Source organism: Poeciliopsis prolifica, unplaced genomic scaffold (assembly GCF_027474105.1).
Source record: "Poeciliopsis prolifica strain line A6 unplaced genomic scaffold, Auburn_PproV2 SCAFFOLD014, whole genome shotgun sequence".
Classification (NCBI taxonomy): domain Eukaryota; kingdom Metazoa; phylum Chordata; class Actinopteri; order Cyprinodontiformes; family Poeciliidae; genus Poeciliopsis; species Poeciliopsis prolifica.
In genome coordinates, this window is record NW_026562389.1 from 3,449,129 (window position 1) to 3,475,904 (window position 26,776).

Here is a 26,776-nt window from a genome sequence, read left to right on the forward strand (position 1 = left end):
TTTTATTTGAAGAATAAAAATGATTCTAATAAGTTGAAAACTATTATTTAAACCTTCTAACTAGTTTGTAATTAATTTAGATAAATTTGTTTAGCAAAATTATCAATTATAGTTTTCTTGAACTGCACTCTTGGTGGCAGCATGTTGGAGCAGTTCTCTTATGCTAGTTCAGAGATTTTTTTTGTTCATCATAACTGAATTACATGATGGTCTGTTTTACCTTCTCTATACACCTGCGCAGCTTGTTGGTGCTGCGCAGCCACCAGCCCACACCCATGGCTCGGAGCTCGGCCCAGGTGGGCTCTCCCTTCTGCAGGGCGGGCAGCATGTTCAAGAGCTCCTCTTCAGCTTCAGAGTGGAAGGCCCAGGCATACTGACACGTTGAAAGGCCTACAGACAGAAAAGAAAGATCCCAAAAACTAGTTTTGGAGTTAAACGTTCAACAATGTAGACCAAAATTGTAAAATCAGAAGCTGCTTCAGCAACAGTGACAAGGATTTCCTCTAACGAATAACATGTGGAGTAAAGGAAGCATTTTAGATGTCTTAACGGAAACATTACTGCAGTAGTTTTGAGTCATGAATAGACAGTATCTCAAATGATCATAATTGAGACCATCATTGCATTTTGTTTTATCTGTGGCGTTTTATGTTGGAAACATTTAGAGTGGTGTAAGCTATGTCCAATTGCTATTTTAACTACAAATGATGAGGAAACTCAAAAAGACGCTTCACCACACAACAAGCTAACTGGATCACAGAACATTTCTTTGTTTTATCCTTCAGACACTTCAACTTCCTTCTGCTATAGTGTATTTAGGAATTCCCTTGGGTTCACAGTTCATGGCAAAAAATGGGCAAATAAAAGCACACAATTTCTCTCTGAAGAGTGTTTTGTCCGTTACCTTTAACTGACGGTCTAGTTATGATTTAGCAGCTTTTTAACTGATAAATATAATCATGACAGCATCAGTTTGTGGTTTGTTATGCAATCATCAATGTTAATATATTATATTACAGCACTGTACAAATACAGCTGAGAATATAGGCAAAACTGCACGATTAGATCAGAGTCCCAGAAGCCTGGGATGGAGCATCTTTAAGCAGTTGTACATATAACACCACTGTACCTTGCCTCAGCAGCTGGGCTCGATGGACAGGAGGCAGGGATGTTAGAAGGAAGGTATGGAGTCTGACAGCCAGCAAGAACTTCAACCCGCACTCATCCAGTGTTTCTCCACCTGCAATATTTATTAAAAACTGTTCTGTCTCCAAATATGACCACATTCTGCTGTGAATCGTAACCTTATTTGCCCAAGTGATTTGAATGTTATTATGTCTGGTCTACCTTTGCTCTTATCCTGGTTATCCTTGAGGTCTGTGCTTGTCGTGGCGATGGTGTCAGCCAGCGCCATGAGGGACATCTGCTCCATTCGAGTTAATCCAGGCAGACTGGAGTGGAGGAGGTGGCTGGACAGAACCTGAGCATGCTCTGGCCCGAAGTATGTAGGACTGTACTGGGAAAGATCTATCACCTACAAACATTGAGTAAAACAGGAGATGATAGGTACCATATAAAGTTTTATGCTGCATTTAAATCAACTTAACATACAGAATTGGTAAAATACATCCAGACAGAGCAGACAAGAATATATTTAATAGACTTTGTTTAGGTAGGTACAGAATTTTTGCAGAACATTTGCTGATCTCAACAATGAATTTGAAAATCAAAAAAGCCCAAACGGTTGCTTTGTCCACGGAACAAATTCAAAGAAGCAGTTAACCTTATTCCCAGGTTCCTCCTGTTCGTCGTCCAGAGGATTGAGATCGAGAGTGTTGTGTGTATGAAAGAGCTCATCATACGCATCAGTCTGACTGGAGCCATGTCCGCTATCACCGCTCATACTGCCTCCTTTCTCTGCAAAAGCAACACATTGAGCTGAAATCGATAAGACAAGCAGAGCATAGAAAGCAATATTCTGTAATACTGCTGAAAAATGAGACAACAGCTCGTATTCTTTTTGTTTAAAACATGAGAAAGGACATAACAGAATGATGCTGAATAAGAAGAGGTTGCCTTTCTTTGTATCTCAGAGTAAGGAAGTTTAGCCAACAGTGACACCCAATTTTAGCCAAGTGATAGATGTCGGGCTCCAGACAGTGACGTGACGTGACATACATACATTCATATATATATATCTCACTACTTTTGACATGAATCCAGGTAGATTTACAAAGTGTTTCAGTTAGAAAAAAATAGCAAATAATTTACATGTTTTAAACCATTTCATAAAGTTTGCTTAGTTAGAAATTATTAGTTCAAAATGTTGTCAACTGAAGACAAAATGTTTACATATGAATATAGTATCAAACTTAGCATATTCCCAGTAACCTGTATGCTTCAAACTCACCAAGATGAGGTGCATCCTCATCAGCTGCCAGCAGAGCGTACAGAGGCAGGGGAGGGACAGAGCTTATCTCGGTGTAGTCAGGGCTGGAGCTTTCTGACTTGTTGAATATCTTTTGGTCCCTGGCTGTGCTGCCTCCCACACTGATAGTTCGAGAGCGCACACGTTTCTCTGGATGGGTGGCATTGTCTTTAAGTACCACAATTTCCCCAGCAATGCATTTTACCAAGTGAGAGAGGATTGCTTTGGCACGGTTAACCTGAAGACAGAGAAATTGTATTACAAACATACAGCTCAAATTACGGTACTCATTGTAGTTATTTTGCTACATAGCTAACAACAACCACTTTAAGCATAAACATGAACTCTACAGAGTGGGAATAAAAGAGGGGCAAAAATGATAAGGCTGTGCAGCTGCCTGCGCTCTGCAGGAGCCACTTGAGCAACAAGAGTAAATTTTGCACCTCAAACTAATTTCACAGCAACCAGTCAGGCCAAACAATCACCAGAGAAATAGTTTAGCAGGGGATAAACTGGATTACTTTCTTGCCTCCATGGTGTTCTAAGCACATTTGACTGAACTACTACTTCTCTCAGAAAATCTTGCATGCTTTAGTTTAATAGTTAAGCTCTCAGATGATGTGTTGGTTTAATCTGCAGGTGTTTCTGGGTAAAGAGGACTCAGCAATTTTCAGTGTAAATCGAATGTTTAAAAATAAACTTTAGCTGAACCACAAAAGGTTAGCTGGTAACATTACACCAAAGCTGTTCTGTTTTAGTCTTTTGAAGAGTTGAATCTCATCTCCTGCAGATCAGGCTGGAGGAGAAAATGTTGACAATCTTTTGTAAATTATGTTAAAACATTACAGAAAATCACTGCTTTCTTCTTTTCAACCAAACATGAAGCTGGGTACAGTCATTATTCATTCTAAAATGAACTTGTAGTGCAGAAAAATGAGGTCATCATGTGATGTTAGGCATATTACATTATCAGCTGTGCAAATATAGAGTTACTGAGCTGTAATAATCTGTTCTGTAAACGCCTAAGTATGCTGCAACACAGTTTTTTTAATACATAACTATGTTATATAAGAAGGGGGATTTGACTGTTTTCAGAACAATGCAGAAGTAAGGAGCTCTAAGTTTTGTGTTGTTTTTGAGAAATTACTAGGTTGGATTTTTCTTCAAATATTTTATTAGGACAGCTCAACTTTTGATTTTAAGTATTTCATTGTCATTTATGGTGATTAAAGAAAAATTGGCTTGAAACTCCTGTCAGATTAATCTAAATCTGACAGGATGTGCAGATGCACTAAAAATTATTGATAACCATCGTGTATTTGGGTTTAAAGTTTCAATTTTACCAATATGTTTCTTCTGACTGAAAGTTATGATGCTTTGGCATGGCCCAGGAGGGCTCCCAACCTGAAGTTGATGGGAGGATCTGTGGAGCTTACAACCTCAACTATTAGAAGCTCATCAGCAAAATAATGAAAACTTTTACCTTCCCCAAATCCAACAACTCCAGTAACTGAACAGGGTGGTATTGAGGCAGAGTAGGAGAGAGTTGGTGAGCCGCTTCAAAGAGTCCAGCATCTTCCATCTCTACAGGAAGGTCATAAACGGTTTTCTTCCCACTAAGTTTCTGCGCCAGACTCATCATTGATCTTGTTAGGGATCGTTTGGGTAGGGTCAAAGAAGCTGTGGGTGCACCAGTGGTGAAAACGTCCTCTTGGCATTGTCTGACAGCCGACACTATAGAGGAGACGCTGCTGCTAATATCTGCGTCTTGGACGACCGTAATGCTGGGTTTGGGGGGAACTGGTGGTTGCCACTGGGAATAAACATGCATCTCACAGTCCATACCCACCACCAAGATCCCATCTCGAACCCAGGACAGTGAGACTGGGATAGGTAACGAACCTTCAACAGAGGAAACCAGATTAACAGACCGAAGGAGAACTAGACGAGATAGACTTTGGTCTCTATTTGTTTGAGAAGACAGGCCCAAGTCTGGAGGCTTCCCAGAGAGACGGCCATACATATAAATCTTTGTCCCAATGCCAACAGTCAACACGTGTGACCCATCCTCTTGGGAAACCCAGTCCAAATGAACCTGGCTCCTATTAGCAGAACCAGGACAGTTTCCGTTTAGTGTAGAGAAGTCTGCATTATTTGGAATATTGGCACGTCCGTCGGTGGTGGAAGAAAAAGTTGTTGGATCTGTGCTTTCCAGAACTATAGTTTGCTCCAGAATCCACTGTGAACCGCCAGTGGACTCACACTGAAAGGTGCTGATATGGACTGCTGGTTCTTTTGTATTGGCTGGATTTGGGCTTAACGCAAGACTTTGACAAGGCTGTTGAGTAAGGGTTGGGGTCACGTGAGTGTTGCTGCAGAAGGGGGAGGACACCAGGGCAGGAGGGAACTGCAGCAGGTTGTGAGTGTTCAGATGAGGTGTTGAGTTCAGTGGTGGGTCCGTCGTCTGCCTGTAGGCAACAGCAATCCGTCCAGAGTGACAGCAGCTGACCTTGATGGGCCGACCAGGCACACTCACAGCGCTGCTGCTCGAATGAGTCTCCTCCACCAATAGGGGCCACTCTTCCCACTGATACACCAAGCTGTGTACACTGGATTGGTCCATTTTCAAAGCAGTACACCTCCAGAAGCGCACCTTTCCATCAGAACAGGAAGTAGCAAGGAGATAAGGCACACGGCCCGATGGCAGAGAACATGAAGCACTCAAATGACCTGAGGAGAAAACACAGCATTGAGTGAATTAGTCAAATAGTTTGAAAAAAACTTTTCCCTAAAATTTAATCACTATGTTAGACAAGCTTAAATCTTCTCCACATCTGCCAATCATGACACTTTCTAGGCATACATTTCACTTAAATAAAATCCAACCTTATTTAATTGACATTTTACTCTTAACACAACAGAAATCAAAATTGAAGTGTTTTATTTCCTCTTAGCCAAACATATATAGAATAATAACCAATTTGAAGTTCATCAAGTTAAATCTATACAATGTTATAAAGTTTCTAGAGGTACCTCTAAAGCTCACTACACAAGCCAGAGCTCTGTTACCGTACATGTAGATATTTTTTTAAATTCTGAAGAATTCCATTTTCCTGTTATTTCCAAACTCTATTAGGCAAAGATCCCAAGAATCAGTCAAAATATGCCAGAATGAACATCATTGAACGTAACTTGATTTCTTTCCCCCACGTCTGACATCAGCTCTGCTTGTTACTGTCAGTTCAATAAAATCCAGACAAATCCAGACTAATAAAAGCCTCTTTCACAGAACCACATAAATAAACTAACACATGAAGAAAAGAGATGTTGTTAATGAAAGAGCAGCAGATGCTTCATTTACTGTAATTGCTTTGTTTATCAAATAAGACTTTCGTAGACAGGAGAAAAATATAATTCCAAAAAAATCATTTGTTTCTGTCTTTAAGCAAGTTTAATCTAAGAAACTGCTATGTCTTGTTAAAATTTAAGTTTTAGTGTTTTCAAATCTCTTCTCTTATACATGATAGTGTGTCCTCATTATTTTTCACCTGCTGAAGGAGTAACGCTAATGACTTCCACCCCTTGCGGTAGAGCCATTTCTTGGCTGCACAGCATGTGTGTTGTCAGGCTGAGACGACAGGCACTCTGTAAATTGGAAGTGCAGGGTTTACTCTTCTGTACCGGAGAGCTGGGGATGTCGAAGATGAACTGTGAGCCGCTTATAGAAGAAACCGCATTGATTTCTTTTTGAATTGTAGCTTCCTCTAAAAGGGAAAGGAAACACAAAAGGTAATAAGATTAAAATTTCAATAATAGCCTCTTTGGTTTATTTACAATGCACAACAAATTATAATTGATTTTAAGACAAGGCAAATTCATTAGTGTAGCTCCATTCATAAAATATAAGCATCACACAAAAGAAGATCAAAATTAGACATGGAGATGTTAAACTGAATTGAAATCAATCTTTGACCTTTACTGCTTACTGTAGCTTTCTCTATAACTCTTCGATTTTTGATATTATTAAGACTTAGTGTGGTTATGCTGTGACAGAAAAGTTGTACATCAGCATAAATATCACAGCACACATTGCAGTACTTAATCTATGGCAGGAGGGGCTCCTAAATAATGAATCCATTAAAAATGGAGTCTTGAGGAACTCCACATGTGGTCTTTGTTACAATTTGTGACCAATTTAGAATAATCCCTAATCCCACCCACTTTTCCAGTCATTTGAAACCTTTATGAATACAGATTCCATGATTTGTTGCTGCCAAAACCCTGACTAGAAATCAACAAAGAGGTTGCTTTTAGTAAAGATAATGTAAAAAAAAAAAAACTTTTTTTTTTTTAAGTCTTTGTAATGATGTTGATCTAAAATGGTAGGTTTGATACTCTATGGGTCTGTAATTACTTCCAACAGAGGCATCCAAACCTTAGGCCATTTTTGGACAAATTACTTAAACATTACTTGAATGAAGATCGTCATTTGTCTAAACTGAAAGCTGAGTCAGGAAAAATAAAGTTAATAGAAAAGGAAGAGGGTGCTAAAACCTTTACCAAAGATTGAGAAAATAAATTTTAGTGCTAAAAAAATAGGTACTGCCATCTAAATCTTTAGTGCAACCGACTGCTAAGTTTTATCAGGCCACAAATGCAATTTTACAAAACAAATACAAAACTTAATCTACATCCTCACAACCTTACAATGCAGTTAAAAGGTTTATTTTCTCAAAGTACCTACCTATTATGACAGGACATGCTGCCAGATGCAGATGCCACATGTGGAGCAAGGACCGACCAGTAGGAGTCAGTTCCACCACCACCAGAAAAAAATCTCCTGAGAAGGCTGGCTTACTGCAGGTTGCTGGGAAATGGGCACAAATAATAGTTGAGATATTGCTCCACTTTAGCAAAACACCAATGTTTAAAACAAATAAAAATGTCATACCTGTAGAAGGAGTATCTTGTGTGTCTTCTGTTTTCATACTGCCAAGGATCAGATCCTCCTCAAAGACGTGCAGGAGCTGGGTCTCCTTCCCCCGCTGTTGAGAAACAGGAGTAGGTGTTTTCAAAAATAAATCTGATATTTTATTTTTTATGCAGACACACAGAAAGACTGTGTATATGTGTAATCGCACAAGCAAACTGCCTCTGGGAATAAGGGAAGATTTTCTCTACATCCTGTTTCTAAACAAAGACTCCTGTCTACTTCATAATGCTGCGGCTCTGAAACATCTACAGCCAAGATAAACACATAATCATTTTACTTTTATGTAGATGTGTAGGACTTTAACAATAAGTCTTTGCAATTCAATGAGAATATGAAAGATACAAAGCAATGGTGAGAAGAATTCAATGTTTTACTAGATCTCATGTATACTTACAAAGTCTGTAATGGCATCCAGCTCAATGATGCAGCCTGGTTTTGCTGTGGACTGCTGGCTGATGATGTTAAACACCTCCCCAACATATTTCTGAAATGAAATAATAAATTAATGACTAGAAATTACTACCTTGACACACAAAAATTATGGGAACGTACCAGAGGTAAACAAGAGATTTGTTGAATGCAAACACAATTTTTTTTCATAAACTTATCTAAACCTGTAAATACAAAAATCTATTTTTTTAACCTTTTGTCTAGGAGATCTGGATACATAACATTAGGAAGTATTTTTTGTTATTTTTTTTATCTGTAACCAGCAGGTGCCATGTTTAACCAAAACACCTTAATACTATAGTAATGACCTATTTCAGTGCTAATTATGGGTGAAACAGTAGACAAACATTACTACACTTATTATTTTTGAATGGATAAATATAGTTTAAGCAGGTATAGCCAGCCTTGTGTGGATTGACATGCAATATCACCACTTGGAAACTGTCAATATTAATTTTGAAATGCATATATATAAGAATGTGTCCATATTTGAGGGGAAAATGCAGGTTTAAATCACTTTGGAGATGTTTTTATATTCCTAATTTACACAACCAGACAGGTGACAGACGACCCTTAGTTTGAATCACTCACAGAAATCTCAGGGTTGGAGAGTTCACTCAGGAGTTTCTTCGCCTCAATAACAGCCTGATATAGCCTGAGTGACTGGCCATCACTCGCCACAAAGCAAGCACTGGGGGAGTTACAGTACACACCTGATGATGGAAAGAATGTAAATTAATATCAACTTAACGCTTCAATATTAAAGACATTTCATATTTGAAATATGAAGTAGTGAACAATTTTTAAAAAAAATTTGATTCAATTTATGAAAATTGTTGCTTTTGCAAAAATATTTATACAAATGAGGGTAAATTGGACACAAAAATATTGAAAAGTTACCAACTCGACTAATGTTTAAAGATTGATCTCTTATAATCCAGATGGGGACTCAAATTTTTCATTAAAGAAAGGCTGTGTTTCCTATAAATGTGATGTGCAAGAGAGGTGAGAATCAGATCTCACCTAAGCAGCTGCTGGGAATGAGTGTGGGAAGCCAGGCTACATTAGCAAACGCTGATGCATGGAGGGAATTGATCCTGGCCAGCTCTGAGACCCCGCCTGACAGAGACAGCGGCCCGACTGGGTCCACCCTCCACAGAATCAGTTCGCTGTAGATGGCATTGGGATCTTGGGAAACCCCTCCGAGGGACAGACGGGAGGGTCGTGACCCATGAGAGAAAGCTGGGACACCAGTCGAGTAAGTCTCCGCAGGAGCCAGGATGCCGTCTGCCTCTGGCGTCCTCAAGGCGTTGTGGTGGGAGGTGGTGAGGAGGAGAGGAAGCAGCGAGTGACAGGCCAATTCATTGAGGTGGAAACGGTGACCACAGTAGCGTGATTTGTGAGAGACGCTGAGCACAGTGGAGAAAGCAGAGTCCTCCGCAAAACTGACTGCCCACTGATTCAGCGAGCCATCGTCGTGTTTGGAGATCATGAGGACATTAGGGGTGAAAATACTCAGTCTGAGGCTGCTGCTGGGAGCAGCTTTCCCAAGACTCCCGTAGCTTATCAGAGCAGATTTGGTTTGAGACAAGGAGCTCCCGGGCGGCCGCTGTCTGCCATGTTGAATAGCCAGATCCACATTCTTGTTGCAGGCATACATGACCACACTGTGGCTGAGGGAGATTGCATCGCCTGTAGGGAACGCTACTGGGATGCGGGACACAAACGACACCTGCGAGAGAAACAGAACAATTGCAGTTTGGAACAAGGAAAACTTGAAGCTTAATTTGAATCATAAGGCAAGAAAATCTGTTTTAACAAGAGGGAAAAGTTTCTCCGGAGCTGAAACCATTTTAGGGACACTGGCAACTCGCAGATAACACATGGGATCATTAACTTTTATCTTAAAACAAAATGAAAAGACAAAAATTCATCTCTCCAGCAAAAAGTGGCAAAATGAAAGAAAAAGCCACTCTCATAATAATGAAGACACAAAGGACACTGGCTGCTTCTTTTGCTTCCTTTTATTTGCTTCATTTATGTTTATATCAATAGGATTAATAGAAAAGGCAACCCATTTTAGTTTCTGGATAAATAACCCTAATGTTGATAAACCCTTAATTTATTTAGGTGGTGAAATTTTTCTCACAATTGATCATCTTCCTTATAGGCCTCTTAGTCTCAAAAACAGCAGCATCAACGGTCTTACAGACGTTTTCAGGCCCTTGAATGTTTTTTTCCCCACATTCTGTGACGGTGAAACTTTATCAGCATGACATACACAAATCATATACTCCACAAATCTGCTCCTTGTGGAATTGCAATGATAAAAGCCAGAGTTGGAAGAATGCCATTAGAAATCCTACAGTTTGCCACATAGATGGCACAGAAATTGTGTTCTCAGTTGGATCCAACTTAATTTAACTTTCTGACCTACATAACAAATTCAGTAAAATATAGTGCTGTTAATTTCCTAGCACTCAAACCCTGGTTGCCAAATGATCTGTGGATCAGTATGTGAATAAGAAAGTTTGGCTGAAAGTGGCTTTAAATCAAAGGGCTTTGAGTAGATGATATGTTTAGAAAAGAGCTGTATAATATTTGTCCATTTAAACCAAAATATACATCTGGAGCTGATTTAAGTCAAAACATATCCATTTGACAGAAGCTAAATAAATTGACTTATTTTTCCTATGTCAATAGTTTCTAATTGAGCAGCTTAGTGTGCAACACCAAACATGTCTGACAAACGTTCACTTTGAGCATTTAGTCTATCCTATAAAACTCTGGGAAAATAACCTGAAGTTTGTGGTTGAAATTTGACAGAATGTGTAAAAGGTTAAGGAGTATTAATACCTCTGCAAAATGCTGCAAGCCTAAAATTCATAAAAACAAACATGTAATGAAACAAAATTAAGAGTTATTTACCTGAGATTGCCTGAACATGCCTGGCTGGTATTCATCTAACCAGTCGACATGCCAGACCAACAAAGAGCCGTCCAGCGGGTGAATACTGAACAGCATGTCGGCCCCTTTATTCCACTCCTCTAACAAAATGTCCACCTGATGCTCCACCGCTGCTACAGGAAGCTCCCCACCTTCAGGGCATTGGGGGTCACTTGCTCTGTTCTCTTCTTCGTCAGAGTTTTCTTCATCATCAAGCTCTGAAATTGGATGCAGATATTGGTTAACTAATCTCCTTACTATAACATGCAACATCTTTTACTGATTGGAAATAATTTACTGAACCTTCATTAGAGGATTTGTTCCTCTGTTCCAAACTTCCTCCAAGTTGCTGCAGAAAGACTTCCATGGCTAAAGTGAAGTGAAGCTCTTTGTTATTGAGCCAGTGGATGGTAAACAGACCGCCGGGTTCCTCGTCTTCCACCGCACTCAGAGCAGAGATGGAAGGCAGTAGAGGAATGTCTAGAAAAACATTAGAGCGGAAAAACAAATTGTTACATTTAACATTTGAAAAACACTAAATCTGTCCAAACAGATTACCTTAAAGAGATGCAAATATGGTTTGTGGTTTTCTAGTTTAACAATTCAAGCATGCAAATAAACTCCTACAGCATTTCTCTGCCTTGAGGCAAAAACAATCTAAAAGATTTTGCCCAGACTCGGGTCAAATTAGATTGTTCTACAAAAAACAGGAACGGAACAAAATGCTCTCAGCTACCCTGATCTGCCCTCAGCACAGAACACACTGAGATGGTGAATAAACAGCCAGAAGCAACATAAAAATAAACTTTTGTATGCAGCAAGACATCCATAGATATTGGATCTGACTTATTTGACTGTATTTTATACAGTCAGAACCTGGGAAATGAGTGAAAAAAAAATATTGAAATGTTAATTTGTTGAAGTAATTTAATTCAAAGAAAATAAAATGTATATTAAAGCTGCAAGCAGCCTCGAGCGGCCCTCGCAGCCAAGCGCCGCTCCGGCCTATTGCCACCGCGGGGTACGAGCAACCGCCGCATCACGCCAGCCACCACAGAAGCTCTCACGCAGTTTTCAGCGCCTCCGCCCGCACCGCGGAAGCTGTTGCTCAGTTTCCATCAACGCTGCCCACGTGCTAAGACAGATGTTGTTGCGCAGTTTCTGCGCCCGTCCACCAGGCGGTACGCATCTGTGCGTTCGGCGGCGATCCTTCACGATGCAAAAAAATGTGGTATAGATTCATTGGTTTAGCGAGGAAATATAGTTGGCGGATTAATGTAGGGGCGCAGTGGAGCCAAAATACATTTCAATGCTGTTTTGCTCTTTAGAGGTCAACAAAGTTCATACGTATTCAATTTGGCGCCAGTCCGATGATCCACGTGTCATTTAGAGCCGATCATATGCACATGGCGAAGTACTACATTTCGTCATTTCTACACCCCAATGCGGTTCGGTCAGCAGCCAGCATTCATAGAGTTCATCATGTTATCGTTTTTAGTCAGTATTCACATGATGAAACCCATATAAATTATAGAATAACAGTAAAACATACAGCAGAAAAAACATGTGACTGCCTCTTAAAAGTGTGCGGGGCTACAGTGAGGTCATCAAGTGACCATGGAAATGTGTTCAGGGCTGTTCTCTAGAAAGACAGAGGAAGTGTGATGATGCAGCTGTGATCTTGCATTTGGAAGTCATTTAATGTTGATGTTTCATGGTAAATAGTGAAAGTTTTACACTAAGCCACACCCACATGCTTGATGTGAACTACAACTGAGATGTAAATGCAGTGCAACTTTAACGTTATCGTGAAATGAGTCAGGAAAATGGTGAAGGTTAAGATGTATCAGTTTAATAAACCGCACTGTTCAGTAATAAACCAAGGGCAATGCACATTAAGAGAGCACAGTTAACTTTCAGCACATTAGAACAATAGCACAGGCTGAATCACATCCATTAATTAGGTATTAATCACAGGAAGTGCTGCAACTAAATATTACAACCCCAATGGATCGGTAAAAGATACTTAGCATTTTGTCAGAGCTCTTTGAAACGACATTTTAAACATCTTCTATACATAATAACAAACAACTCTGAATTTATGAAACTGGATGTATCACACACACTATTCAGTTTATTGAATTAGTAAAGCGCTTCGTTAGCATTAAAAACGTTGCAGGCCTCAGGCATTGGGTTAGCATCCTCCTCAGAATAACTGTTCCAAACATGACGGCTTCCAGAACCAGCAGGAAGGAATAAATTACTCACCGCACCGCGAGTTACGACTGTTTAAACGAACAGCAATGGGCTTTTTGCACCTGCCGCGCTGACGTCACAACTGTATACCCGAATGCGGCTCTTTTTTCCACTTTCAGAAACTATGACTGCTATAAAAGACAAAGTCGTACTTAAGACACAAATAAAACAATACTATGTACTTTGTTTAAGTTTTCATGGATTTCCAAGCCATCCTCAATTAAGACAGCTTGTAAATATTCGTTGCTACAAGTTAAAGCTACCACTTGAAGCTAACGCCGTACACACCGCTCTAAACACCGTCTTAATGAGCCATTCACAACAAGCATGCAAAAGTAATAAAATGAAATAACACAGAAATCGGCCATATTTTTCTAAAAGTAATAACTCTGAATCTGAAGTCAGCTGAACTAGAACTCCGATACCAGAGTAAGCTCTGTGCTCGTTTTTCTTCGTCATACTTCAAGCAAAAACTCTGAACTGTAATCTGCCCTCCCCCTGCCCGCTGCTTTATTGTCGTTAACAATAAACACACGTAATATGCTTGAAAATAAGGCACAAACAGTGTCCGTTAGAATGGCTGAGAAATCTTTAGATAATTAAATAGCAGATTTTTACTAGAAAGCTAGCAGGCTTGTGCTAGCAGTTTAAAGAAAATAAAACTCACCTTCATATCTGTGAATGTATAACGAGGCGAACATCTTAAAACCTTTCTTTGCCTTACTTGTTGGGGTTTCGGATCGATGTACATTATTAATTGTTACCTTGGAAAAACATTTCAGCCGTTTTTTCCGAACGTGTAAGCTGAGGTGCAAATAGCCCATTAAACTTCTCCAACTCCGGTCCAACAGAGCCTTCTTGCTCCAAAGCGTGGTTCGTATTTGCAACTCCAAAATCCAAGCAAAATGTTGACCAGTTCTGTGGCTCCAAAAAGCAAGCAAAATGTTCAGGAAAACTTTGCAGCTCCAGCTGTCGCCAGCTGACTGTTATTACGTAGCGTCGATCTGTTTTCTCATTGATGGAGTACCACTGCCTCCTGCTGTCGCAATACTGGTATTGCACTAGCAGTACCAGTATTTCTCCACAAGGTGCCAGTAGTACTCCATCAACACTGACCCCAGTGTGTTCTTACTTCGCTGTGTCATAAGTTTTGCTGAATGACTTTGTTTGTATTATTTCTAGCAAAAATGAATGAATGTTTGTACTTTAACCCACAAAATAAACTTATATATATATAAAAAGTTATAATAATGTATATTTAAATAATTAATAACAACATAACCTATGGGCTGCTGTTTTCTAGGGGGCGCTATAGAGAAATTAGGCCACGCCCTACAAATATTGTGATAGATTCCAGTCGGGGAGTGGATAAATATTCATCCTTGTGAGTTTGCAGCAGCTGAGCCCGAAAATGTGGTATTGAGAGCCAAACGTATGGCGATGGCGTTACAGGTAACTTCGCCACGCCGCCATGCCCACCTGCTCTATCGTAGCTGGTCGGGGTTGGAATCCTCAATACACCAACATGTGTTCTGTGTCTTGGCACAGTTTCATGTTGATGAGGTAAAAGGGGTCGGATAGCGAACGTTCACAGTAAAACATTACACTTCCTGTTCTCAGGGGGCGTGGCCTAAGTGATGTCATCATTCGACCATAGGGTAATGTAGGAGACCCGATGATGATCAATCACAGAAACTTTGGTGCCTCTGTGAGTTTCTGTGTAGGAGATATAGCAGTTTATGTTTTTATGGCGAGTAGGTGAACTTTGACCCCTGCTAACCCCCCTTCAGCATACTCAAAAACTCACCGTTTAGATAACTTTAGATGGGACATGCCTTATGAACAGACTGACCGAGTTTGAAGCCGATCAATCGAAATCCCTAGGAGGAGTTCGATCAAATACGGAGGCTGTAAACGGCAAAAATGGGGTCAAAATCTGAACTTCAATCTAAAATGGCTGACTTCCTGTGGGGTTTAGACCATGGCTCCAAGAGACTTTTTTGTACGTCCTGACAAGGTACACATGTGTACAAAGTTTCGTATTTGTAGGTTAAAGCATGGCTTGGGGCTGATCATTTAAAGTTTTCTAGGGGGCGCTATGGAGAAATTAGGCTACGCCCACCAAATATTCTGATGGATTCCTGTTGGGGAGTGGATGAGGGTCCATCCTTATGAGTTTGCAGCAGCTGGGCCCGAAAATGTGGAATTGAGAGCCAAACGTATGGTGATGGCGTTACAGGTGACTTCGCCACGCCACCACGCCCACCTGCTCCATCGAAGCTGGTCGGGGTTGGAATCCTCAATACACCAACATGTTCTCTGTGTGTGGGCACAGTTTCATGTTGATGAGGTCAAAGGGGTCAGATAGCGACAGTTCACAGTAAAACATTACACTTCCTGTTCTCAGGGGGCGTGGCCTAAGTGATGTCATCATTCGACCATAGGGTATTGTAGTAGACCCGATGATGATCAATCACAGAAACTTTGATGCTTCTGTGAGTTTCTGTGTAAGAGATATAGCAGTTTATTTTTTTATGGCGAGTAGGTGAACTTTGACCCCTGCTAACCCCCTTCAGCATACTCAAAAACTCACCGTTTAGATAACTTTAGATGGGACATGCCTTATGAACAGACTGACCGAGTTTGAAGTCGATCAATCAAATCCCTAGGAGGAGATAGATCAAATACAAAGGCTGTAAACGGCAAAAATCGGCAAAAATGGGGTAAAAATGGGAACTTCAATCAAAAATGGCTGACTTCCTGTGATACTTGCACTATGACATTAATTGTAAATTTTGAGCGTCTTGGGGAGTTCTACAAGTGTACCAAATTTCATGTGTCTACGATAAAGTAAGTGAATAGCAGAGGGTAAAAAAGGGTGTTTTTCCAATTTCTAGGTGGCGCCGTAGAGACATTTCTGTTGCAATTTTTGCTACGACTTTAAAATACGTAAATTTTAAACAGGTTTAAGGCCTCCGCCAAGTTTGGTGAGTTTTTGAATATGATAAAGCCCCCAAAAAGCCAATTCATTTGGGTGGAAGAATAATAATAATAATTAAAGCTGCAAGCAGCCTCGAACGGCCCTCGCAGCCAAGCGCCGCTCCGGCCTATTGCCACCGCGGGGTACGAGCAACCGCCGCCTCACGCCAGCCACCACAGAAGCTTTCACGCAGTTTTCAGCTCCTCCGCCCGCACCGCGGAAGCTGTTGCTCAGTTTCCATCAACGCTGGCCACGTGCTAACACAGAAGTTGTTGCGCAGTTTCCGCGCCCGTCCACCAGGCGGTACGCACTGATGCGTTGGGAGGCGCTCCTTGACGATGCAAAAAATGTGGTGCAGATTCATTGGTTTAGCGAGGAAATATAGCTGGCGGATTAATGTAGGACGCGCAGTGGAGTCAAAATATATTTCAATGCTGTTGTTCTCTTTAGAGGTCAACAAAGGTCATACGTATCCAATTTGTCGTCAGTCGGATGATCCACGTGTAATTTACAGCCGATCATATGCACATGGCGAAGTACTACAGTTCGTCATTTTTCATCATTTTCAGCTGTGTTTCTAAAGCACTCTATTTCATTGTTGGAGTAATTCTTACTCAGAGTGGCGAATTACTGAAATGGTTTGTAAGAAGTAAGAAAACGCTACATTTACTGCATGATTTAATTCAACAAAAATTATCTGAGACATTTCTATCCTTTTAGAAATTTCATGGCAACGCTCTCACAAAGTTTTCGCGCCGATCCGCCCATGGATCTGTTTATCATCGGTGGAGGAACACTGACACCTACTGGCGAAATACTGATATTGTTCTTCATCCTGTTTATCTGCTGTTTCATTTGTGGAGCAATACTGACCCCAAGTGGCGAATTACTGAAATGGTTTATAAACACCAAAAATAGGATCAAAATCTGAACTTCAATCTAAAATGGCCGACTTCCCTGGGGTTTAGACCATGGCTCCAAGAGACTTTTTTGTAAGTCCTGACATGGTACACACGTGTACAAAGTTTCGTAATTGTAGGCTAAAGCATGGCTTGGGGCTGATCATTTAAAATTTTCTAGGGGCGCTATAGAGAAATTAGGCCACACCCTACAAATATTGTGATGGATTCCTGTCGGGGAGTAGATGAGGGTCCATCCTTGTGAGTTTGGAGCAGCTGCGCCCAAAAATGTGGAATTGAGAGCCAAACGTATGGCGATGGCATTACAGGTCACTTCGCCACGCCGCCACGCCCAGCTGCTCCATCGAAGCTGGTCGGGGTTGGAATCCTCAACACACCAACATGTCTTCTGTGTCTGGGCACAGTTTCATGTTGATGAGGTCAAAGGGGTCAGATAGCGACAGTTCACAGTAAAACATGACACTTCCTTTTCTCAGGGGGCGTGGCCTAAGTGATGTCATCATTCGACCATAGGGTATTGTAGGACACCCGATGATGATCAATCACAGTAACTTTGGTGCCTCTGTGAGTTTCTGTGTAGGAAATATAGCAGTTTATGTTTTTATGGCGTGTAGGTGAACTTTGACCCCTGCTAACCCCCTTTCAGCATTCTCAAAAACTCACCGTTTTGATAACTTCAGATGGGACATGCCTTATTAACGGACTGACCGAGTTTGAAGACGATCAATCAAAATCCCTAGGAGGAGTTCGATCAAATACGGAGGCTGTAAACGGCAAAAATGGGGTCAAAATCTGAACTTCAATCTAAAATGGCCGACTTCCTGTGGGGTTTAGACCATGGCTCCAAGAGACTTTTTTGTAAGTCCTGACAAGGTACACATGTGTACAACGTTTCGTAATTGTAGGTTAAAGCATTTGATGATTTAAAATTTTCTAGGGGGCGCTATAGAGAAATTAGGCCACGCCCACCAAATATTGTGATCCTGTCGGGGAGTTTATGGCGATCCATCCTTGTGAGTTTGCAGCAGCTGTGCCCGAAAATGTGGAATTGAGAGCCAAATGTATGGCGATGGCGTTAGAGGTCACTTCGCCACGCCGCCACGCCCACCTGCTCCATCGAATCTGGTCGTGGTTGGAATCCTCAACACACCAACATGTCTTCTGTGTCTGGGCACAGTTTCATGTTGATGAGGTCAAAGGGGTCAGATAGCGACCGTCCACAGTAAAACATGACACTTCCTGTTCTCATGGGGCGTGGCCTAAGTGATGTCATCATTCGACCATAGGGTATTGTAGGAGACCCGATAATGATCAATCACAGAAACTTTGGTGCCTCTGTGAGTTTCTGTGTAGGAGATATAGCAGTTTATTTTTTTATGGCGAGTAGGTGAACTTTGACCCCTGCTAACCCCCCTTCAGCATACTCAAAAACTCACCGTTTTGATAACTTTAGATGGGACATGCCTTATGAACAGACTGACCGAGTTTGAAGCCGATCAATCGAAATCCCTAGGAGGAGTTCGATCAAATACGAAGGCTGTAAACGGCAAAAATGGCCCCAAAAATGGACCTTCAATTCAAAATGGCTGACTTCCTGTGATACTTGCACTATGACATTAATTGTAAATTTTGAGCATCTTGGGGAGCTCTACAAGTGTACCAAATTTCATGTCTCTAGGATAAAGTAAGTGAATAGCAAAGGGTCCTTTGAAAATTTGTAGGTGGCGCTATTGAGCCATTTTTTATGGGATTTTTGCAATGACCTTAAAATACAAAATTTTGAAACTCCCTTTACGCGTCCGCCAAGTTTGGTGAGTTTTTGAAAATGATAAAGCCCCCAAAAAGGCCCCTCTTTAGGGGGCAGAATAATAATAAGAAACAGTAGGAAAACAATAGGCCTTCGCAGCGCTTAGCTGCTCGGGCCTAATAATTAAAGCTGCAAGCAGCCTCGAGCGGCCCTCGCAGCCAAGCGCCGCTCCGGCCTATTGGCCTCCGCGGGGTACTAGCCTCACGCCAGCCACCACAGAAGCTCTCACGCAGTTTTCAGCACCTCCGCCCGCACCGCGGAAGCTGTTGCTCAGTTTCCATCAACGCTTGTTGTTGCGCAGTTTCCGCGCCCGTCCACCAGGCGGTACGCATCGACGCGTTCAGCGGCGCTCCTTGACGATGCAAAAAATGTGGTGCAGATTCATTGTTTTAGCGAGGAAATATAGCTGGCGGATTAATGTAGGGGGCGCAGTGGAGTCAAAATACATTTCAATGCTGTTTTGCTCTTTAGAGGTCAACAAAGGTCATACGTATTCAATTTGGTGCCAGTCCGATGATCCACGTGTCATTTAGAGCCGATCGTATGCACATGGCGAAGTAATACATTTCGTCATTTCTACACCCCAATGCGGTTCGGTCAGCAGCCAGCATTCATAGAGTTCATCATGTTATCGTTTTTAGTCAGTATTCACATGATGAAACCCATATAAATGATAGAATAACTGTAAAATATACAGCAGAAAAAACATGTGACTGCCTCTTAAAAGTGGGCGGGGCTACAGTGAGGTCATCAAGTGACCATGTAAATGTGTTCAGGGCTGTTCTCTAGAAAGACAGAGGAAGTGTGATGCAGCTGTGATCTTGCATTTGGAAGTCATTTAATGTTGATGGTTCATGGTAAATAGTGAAAGGTTTACACTAATCCACACCCACATGCTTGTTGTTAACTACAACCGAGATCGAAATGCAGTGCAACTTTGACGTTATTGTGAAATGAGTCAGGAAAATGGTGAAGGTTAAGATGTATCAGGTTAATAAACCGCACTGTTCAGTAATAAACCAAGGGCAATGCACATTAACAGAGCACAGTTAACTTTCAGCACTTTAGAACAATAGCAGAGGCTGAATCCCATCCATTGATTAGGTATGAATCACAGGAAGTGCTGCAACTAAATATTACAACCCCGTTGGATCGGTAAAAAGATACTTAGCATTTTCTCAGAGCTCTTTGAAACGACATTTTAAACATCTTCTATACATAATAACAAACAAGTCTGAATGTATGAAACTGGATGTATCAAACACTATTCAGTTTATTGAATTAGTAAAGCGCTTCGTTAGCATTAAAAACGTTGCAGGCCTCAGGCATTGGGTTAGCATCCTCCTCAGAATAACTGTTCCAAACATGACGGCTTCCAGAACCAGCAGGAAGGAATAAATTACTCACCGCACCGCGAGTTACGACTGTTTAAACGAACAGCAATGGGCTCTTTGCACCTGCCGCGCTGACGTCACAACTGTATACCCGAATGCGGCTCTTTATTCCACTTTCAGAAACTATGACTGCTATAAAACACAAAGTCGTACTTAAGACACAAATAAAACAATACTATGTACTTTGTTTAAGTTTTCATGAATTTCCAAGCGATCCTCAATTAAGACAGCTTGTAAATATTCGTTGCTACAAGTTAAAGCTACCACTTGAAGCTAACGCCGTACACACCGCTCTAACACTGTCTTAATGAGCCATTCACAACAAGCATGCAAAAGTAATAAAATGAAATAACACAGAAATCTTAAGCAACACGGCCATGTTTTTCTAAAAGTAATAACTCTCTATCTGAACAGTCAGCTGAACTAGAACTCCGATACCAGAGTAAGCTCTGGGCTCGTTTTTGTTCGTCATAATTCAAGCAAAAACTCTGAACTGTAATCTGCCCCCCCCCCCTCCCCGCTGCTTTATTGTTGTTAACAATAAACACACGTAATATGCTTGAAAATAAGGCACAAACAGTGTCCGCTAGAATGGCTGAGAAATCTTTAGATAATGAAATAGCAGATTTTTACAAGAAAAATGTCAGAGAATAATCCCTGCTAGCACAAGCTAGCTGGCTTGTGCTAGCAGTTTAGAGAAAATAAAACTCACCTTCATATCTGTGAATGTATAACGAGGCAAACATCTTAAAACTTTTCTCCGGCTTACTTGTGTGGGCTTCGGATCGATGTACATTATTAATTGTTACCTTGGAAAAACATTTGAGTCGTATTTCCGGAACGCGGAAGCTCAGGTGCAAAGAGCGCATTAAAACTGCTCCAACTCCGGTCCAACAGAGCCTTCTTGCTCAAAAGCGTGGTTCGGATTTCCAACTCCAAAACACAAGCAAAATGTTGAGCGTAGTCCAGTTCTGTGGCTCCTAAAAGCAGGCAAAATGTTCAGAAAAACTTCGCAGCTCCAGCTGTCGCCGGCCGACTGCTATGACGTAGCAGCTCCAAGACAGTTACACTTAACTGACCAGTAAGGCACAGACGACTGGAATTGATGCATTTACTTGCGGTATTAAATAACAGCTATTAACAAAACGCTACATTTACTCCGTGTTTTAAGCCAACAAATATTATCTGAGGGCTTACATATAACATTTCAGGTTAAATGTAACCGCTATCCTTTTGGAAATCTCACGGCAAACGCGCTCGAAACGTTTTGACGGCTGTTCGCCGTAGATCTGTTTTTCATTGATGGAGTACCACTGCCTCCTGCTGGCGCAATACTGGTATTGCGCCAGCAGTACCATTATTGCGCAACCAGGGGGCAGTGGTACTCCATCAACCTGACCCCATTTTACTCAGCGGAGCTGTCATTTGTGTAGTGAATAAACGTTTTGCTGAATGACGATGTTTGTGTATTATTTCTAGCCAAAATTAATGAATGTTTGTACTCTAACCCACAAAATTATTTAGAAAAATAAAACTTTAAAAATAAAATTGAGAGCCAAACGTATGGCGATGGCGTTACAGTTCACTTCGCCACGCTGCCATGCCCACCTGCTCCATCGAAGCTGGTCGGGGTTGGAATCCTCAATACACCAACATGTTTTCTGTGTCTTGGCACAGTTTCATGTTGATGAGGTCAAAGGGGTCAGATAGCGACCTTTGACAGTAAAACATGACACTTCCTGTTCTCAGGGGGCGTGGCCTAAGTGATGTCATCATTCGACCATAGGGTATTGTAGTAGACCCGATGATGATCAACAAGAGTAATTTTGGTACCTGTGTGAGTTTCTGTGTAGGAGATATAGCAGTTTATTTTTTTACGGCGAGTAGGTGAACTTTGACCCCTGCTAACCCCCCTTCAGCATACTCAAAAACTCACCGTTTAGATAACTTTAGATGGGACATGCCTTATGAACAGACTGACCGAGTTTGAAGCCGATCAATCGAAATCCCTAGGAGGAGATAGATCAAATATGAAGGCTGTAAACGGCAAAAATGGAGTAAAAAACCGAACTTGAATCCAAAATGGCCGACTTCCTGTGGGGTTTAGACCATGGCTCCAAGAGACTTTTTTGTATGTCCTGACAAGGTACATATGTGTACAAAGTTTCGTATTTGTAGGTTAAAGCATGGCTTGGGGCTGATCATTTAAAGTTTTCTAGGGGGCGCTATGGAGAAATTAGGCTACGCCCACCAAATATTCTGATGGATTCCTGTCGGGGAGTGGATGAAGATCCATCCTTGTGAGTTTGCAGCAGCTGGGCCTGAAAATGTGGAATTTAGAGCCAAACGTATGGCGATGGCATTACAGGTCACTTCGCCACGCCGCCACGCCCCCCTGCTCCATCAAAGCTGGTCAGGGTTGGAATCCTCAATACACCAACATGTTTCTGTGTCTGGCTACAGTTTCATGTTGATGAGGTCAAAGGGGTCAGATAGCGACCGTTCACAGTAAAACATTACACTTCCTGTTCTCAGGGGGCGTGGCCTAAGTGATGTCATCATTCGACCATAGGGTATTGTAGTAGACCCGATGATGATCAACAACAGTAATTTTGGTACCTGTGTGAGTTTCTGTGTAGGAGATATAACAGTTATTTTTTTACGGCGAGTAGGTGAACTTTGACCCCTGCTAACCCCCCTTCAGCATACTCAAAAACTCACCGTTTAGATAACTTTAGATGAGACATGCCTTATGAACAGACTGACCGAGTTTGAAGCCGATCAATCGAAATCCCTAGGAGGAGATAGATCAAATATGAAGGCTGTAAACGGCAAAAATGGAGTAAAAAACCGAACTTGAATCCAAAATGGCCGACTTCCTGTGGGGTTTAGACCATGGCTCCAAGAGACTTTTTTGTATGTCCTGACAAGGTACATATGTGTACAAAGTTTCGTATTTGTAGGTTAAAGCATGGCTTGGGGCTGATCATTTAAAGTTTTCTAGGGGGCGCTATGGAGAAATTAGGCTACGCCCACCAAATATTCTGATGGATTCCTGTCGGGGAGTGGATGAAGATCCATCCTTGTGAGTTTGCAGCAGCTGGGCCTGAAAATGTGGAATTTAGAGCCAAACGTATGGCGATGGCGTTACAGGTCACTTCGCCACGCCGCCACGCCCACCTGCTCCATCAAAGCTGGTCAGGGTTGGAATCCTCAATACACCAACATGTTTTCTGTGTCTGGGCACAGTTTCATGTTGATGAGGTCAAAGGGGTCAGATAGCGACTGTTCACAGTAAAACATTACACTTCCTGTTCTCAGGGGGCGTGGCCTAAGTGATGTCATCATTCGACCATAGGGTATTGTAGTAGACCCGATGATGATCAACAACAGTAATTTTGGTGCCTGTGTGAGTTTCTGTGTAGGAGATATAACAGTTTATTTTTTTACGGCGAGTAGGTGAACTTTGACCCCTGCTAACCCCCCTTCAGCATTCTCAAAAACTCACCGTTTAGATAACTTTAGATGGGACATGCCTTATGAACAGACTGACCGAGTTTGAAGCCGATCAATCAAAATCCCTAGGAGGAGATAGATCAAATATGAAGGCTGTAAACGGCAAAAATGGGCTCAAAATCCGAACTTCTATCCAAAATGGCCGACTTCCTGTGATACTTGCACTATGACATTAATTGTAAATTTTGAGCGTCTTGGGGAGCTCTACAAGTGTACCAAATTTCATGTCTCTAGGATAAAGTAAGTGAATAGCAAAGGGTCCTTTGAAAATTTCAAGGTGGCGCTCTTGAGCTGTTTCTTGTGCGATTATTGCAATGACCTTAAAATACAAAATTTTGAAACTCCCTTTATGCGTCCGCCAAGTTTGGTGAGTTTTTGAATATGATAAAGCCCTCAAAAAGCCAATTTATTTGGGTGGAAGAATAATAAGAATTAAAGCTGCAAGCAGCCTCGAACGGCCCTCGCAGCCAAGCGCCGCTCCGGCCTATTGCCACCGCGGGGTACTAGCAACCGGTGCCTCACGTCAGGCACCACAGAAGCTCTCACGCAGTTTTCAGCTCCTCCGCCCGCACCGCGGAAGCTGTTGCTCAGTTTCCATCAACGCTGGCCACGTGCTAACACAGAAGTTGTTGCGCAGTTTCCGCGCCCGTCCACCAGGCGGTACGCACTGATGCGTTCGGAGGCGCTCCTTGACGATGCAAAAAATGTGGTGCAGATTCATTGGTTTAGCGAGGAAATATAGCTGGCGGATTAATGTAGGACGCGCAGTGGAGTCAAAATATCTTTCAATGCTGTTGTTCTCTTTAGAGGTCAACAAAGGTCATACGTATCCAATTTGGCGTCAGTCGGATGATCCACGTGTCATTTACAGCCGATCATATGCACATGGCGAAGTACTACAGTTCGTCATTTTTCATCATTTTCAGCTGTGTTTCTAAAGCACTCTATTTCATTGTTGGAGTAATACTTACTCAGAGTGGCGAATTACTGAAATGGTTTGTAAGAAGTAAGAAAAACGCTACATTTACTGCATGATTTAATTCAATAAAATTATCTGAGACATTTCTATCCTTTTAGAAATTTCATGGCAACGCTCTCACAAAGTTTTCGCGCCCATCCGCCCATGGATCTGTCATTGGTGGAGGAACACTGACACCTACTGGCGAAATACTGATATTGTTCTTCATCCTGTTTATCTGCTGTTTCATTTGTGGAGCAATACTGACCCCAAGTGGCGAATTACTGAAATGGTTTATAAACACCAAAATAGGATCAAAATCTGAACTTCAATCTAAAATGGCCGACTTCCTCTGGGGTTTAGACCATGGCTCCAAGAGACTTTTTTGTACGTCCTGACATGGTACACACGTGTACAAAGTTTCGTAATTGTAGGTTAAAGCATGGCTTGGGGCTGATCATTTAAAATTTTCTAGGGGCGCTATAGAGAAATTAGGCCACACCCTACAAATATTGTGATGGATTCCTGTCGGGGAGTGGATGAAGATCCATCCTTGTGAGTTTGGAGCAGCTGCGCCCAAAAATGTGGAATTGAGAGCCAAACGTATGGCGATGGCGTTACAGGTGACTTCGCCATGCCGCCACGCCCAGCTGCTCCATCGAAGCTGGTCGGGGTTGGAATCCTCAACACACCAACATGTCTTCTGTGTCTGGGCACAGTTTCATGTTGATGAGGTCAAAGGGGTCAGATAGCGACCATTCAGAGTAAAACATGACACTTCCTTTTCTCAGGGGGCGTGGCCTAAGTGATGTCATCATTCGACCATAGGGTATTGTAGGACACCCGATGATGATCAATCAGAGAAACTTTGGTGCCTCTGTGAGTTTCTGTGTAGGAGATATAGCAGTTTATTTTTTATGGGGAGTAGGTGAACTTTGACCCCTGCTAACCCCCCTTCAGCATTCTCAAAAACTCACCGTTTTGATAACTTTAGATGGGACATGCCTTATGAGCAGACTGACCGAGTTTGAAGCCGATCAATCGAAATCCCTAGGAGGAGTTCGATCAAATACGGAGGCTGTAAACGGCAAAAATGGGGTCAAAATCTGAACTTCAATCTAAAATGGCCGTCTTCCTGTGGGGTTTCGACCATTGCTCCAAGAGACTTTTTTGTAAGACCTGACAAGGTACACATGTGTACAACGTTTCGTAATTGTAGGTTAAAGCATGGCTTGGGGCTGATCATTTAAAGTTTTCTAGGGGGCGCTATAGAGAAATTAGGCCACGCCCACCAAATATTGTGATGGATTCCTGTAGGGGAGTAGATGAGGGACCATCCTTGTGAGTTTGGAGCAGCTGGGCCTGAAAATGTGGAATTGAGAGCCAAACGTATGGCGATGGCGTTACAGGTCACTTCGCCACGCCGCCACGCCCACCTGCTCCATCAAAGCTGGTCGGGGTTGGAATCCTCAACACACCAACATGTTCTCTGTGTCTGGGCACAGTTTCATGTTGATGAGGTCAAAGGGGTCAGATAGCGACCATTCAGAGTAAAACATGACACTTCCTTTTCTCAGGGGGCGTGGCCTAAGTGATGTCATCATTCGACCATAGGGTATTGTAGGGCAGCCAATGATGATTAATCACAGTAACTCTGGTTCCTCTGTGAGTTTCTGTGTAGGAGATATAGCGGTTTATGTTTTTATGGCGAGTAGGTGAACTTTGACCCCTGCTAACCCCCCTTCAGCATACTCAAAAACTCACCGTTTTGATAACTTTAGATGGGACATGCCTTATGAACAGACTGACCGAGTTTGAAGCCGATCAATCGAAATCCCTAGGAGGAGTTTGATCAAATACGGAGGCTGTAAACGGCAAAAATGGGCTCAAAATTGGACATTCAATCCAAAATGGCCGACTTCCTGTGATACTTGCACTATGACATTAATTGTAAATTTTGAGCGTCCTGGGGAGCTCTACAAGTGTACCAAATTTCATGTCTCTAGGATAAAGTAAGTGAATAGCAAAGGGTCCTTTGAAAATTTCTAGGTGGCGCTATTGAGCCATTTCTTGTGGGATTTTTGTGATGACCTTAAAAATGAAAATTTTTAAACAGGCTTAAGGCTTC

The 26,776-nt window shown here is 41.9% G+C and overlaps 1 protein-coding gene across 3 annotated transcripts in view; it reads right to left on the reverse strand.

Annotated features, from left to right (window-relative positions):
* Window positions 1–26,776, reverse strand: part of LOC129365754 (dmX-like protein 1) — a 124,363-nt gene that overhangs the window by 35,448 nt on the left and 62,139 nt on the right. For all 3 annotated transcript variants that reach the window (XM_055039206.1, XM_055039204.1, XM_055039205.1), the window contains exons 11-24: window positions 11,121–11,297; window positions 10,800–11,035; window positions 8,895–9,603; window positions 8,463–8,584; window positions 7,816–7,905; window positions 7,380–7,473; window positions 7,173–7,295; window positions 5,977–6,192; window positions 3,912–5,158; window positions 2,411–2,666; window positions 1,784–1,917; window positions 1,348–1,534; window positions 1,130–1,240; window positions 221–390 (exon numbers count right to left, since the gene is read on the reverse strand). In XM_055039206.1, the coding sequence (XP_054895181.1) occupies window positions 221–390; window positions 1,130–1,240; window positions 1,348–1,534; window positions 1,784–1,917; window positions 2,411–2,666; window positions 3,912–5,158; window positions 5,977–6,192; window positions 7,173–7,295; window positions 7,380–7,473; window positions 7,816–7,905; window positions 8,463–8,584; window positions 8,895–9,603; window positions 10,800–11,035; window positions 11,121–11,297 (3,872 nt within the window). The remainder of the gene's footprint in view (window positions 1–220; window positions 391–1,129; window positions 1,241–1,347; window positions 1,535–1,783; window positions 1,918–2,410; window positions 2,667–3,911; window positions 5,159–5,976; window positions 6,193–7,172; window positions 7,296–7,379; window positions 7,474–7,815; window positions 7,906–8,462; window positions 8,585–8,894; window positions 9,604–10,799; window positions 11,036–11,120; window positions 11,298–26,776) is intronic.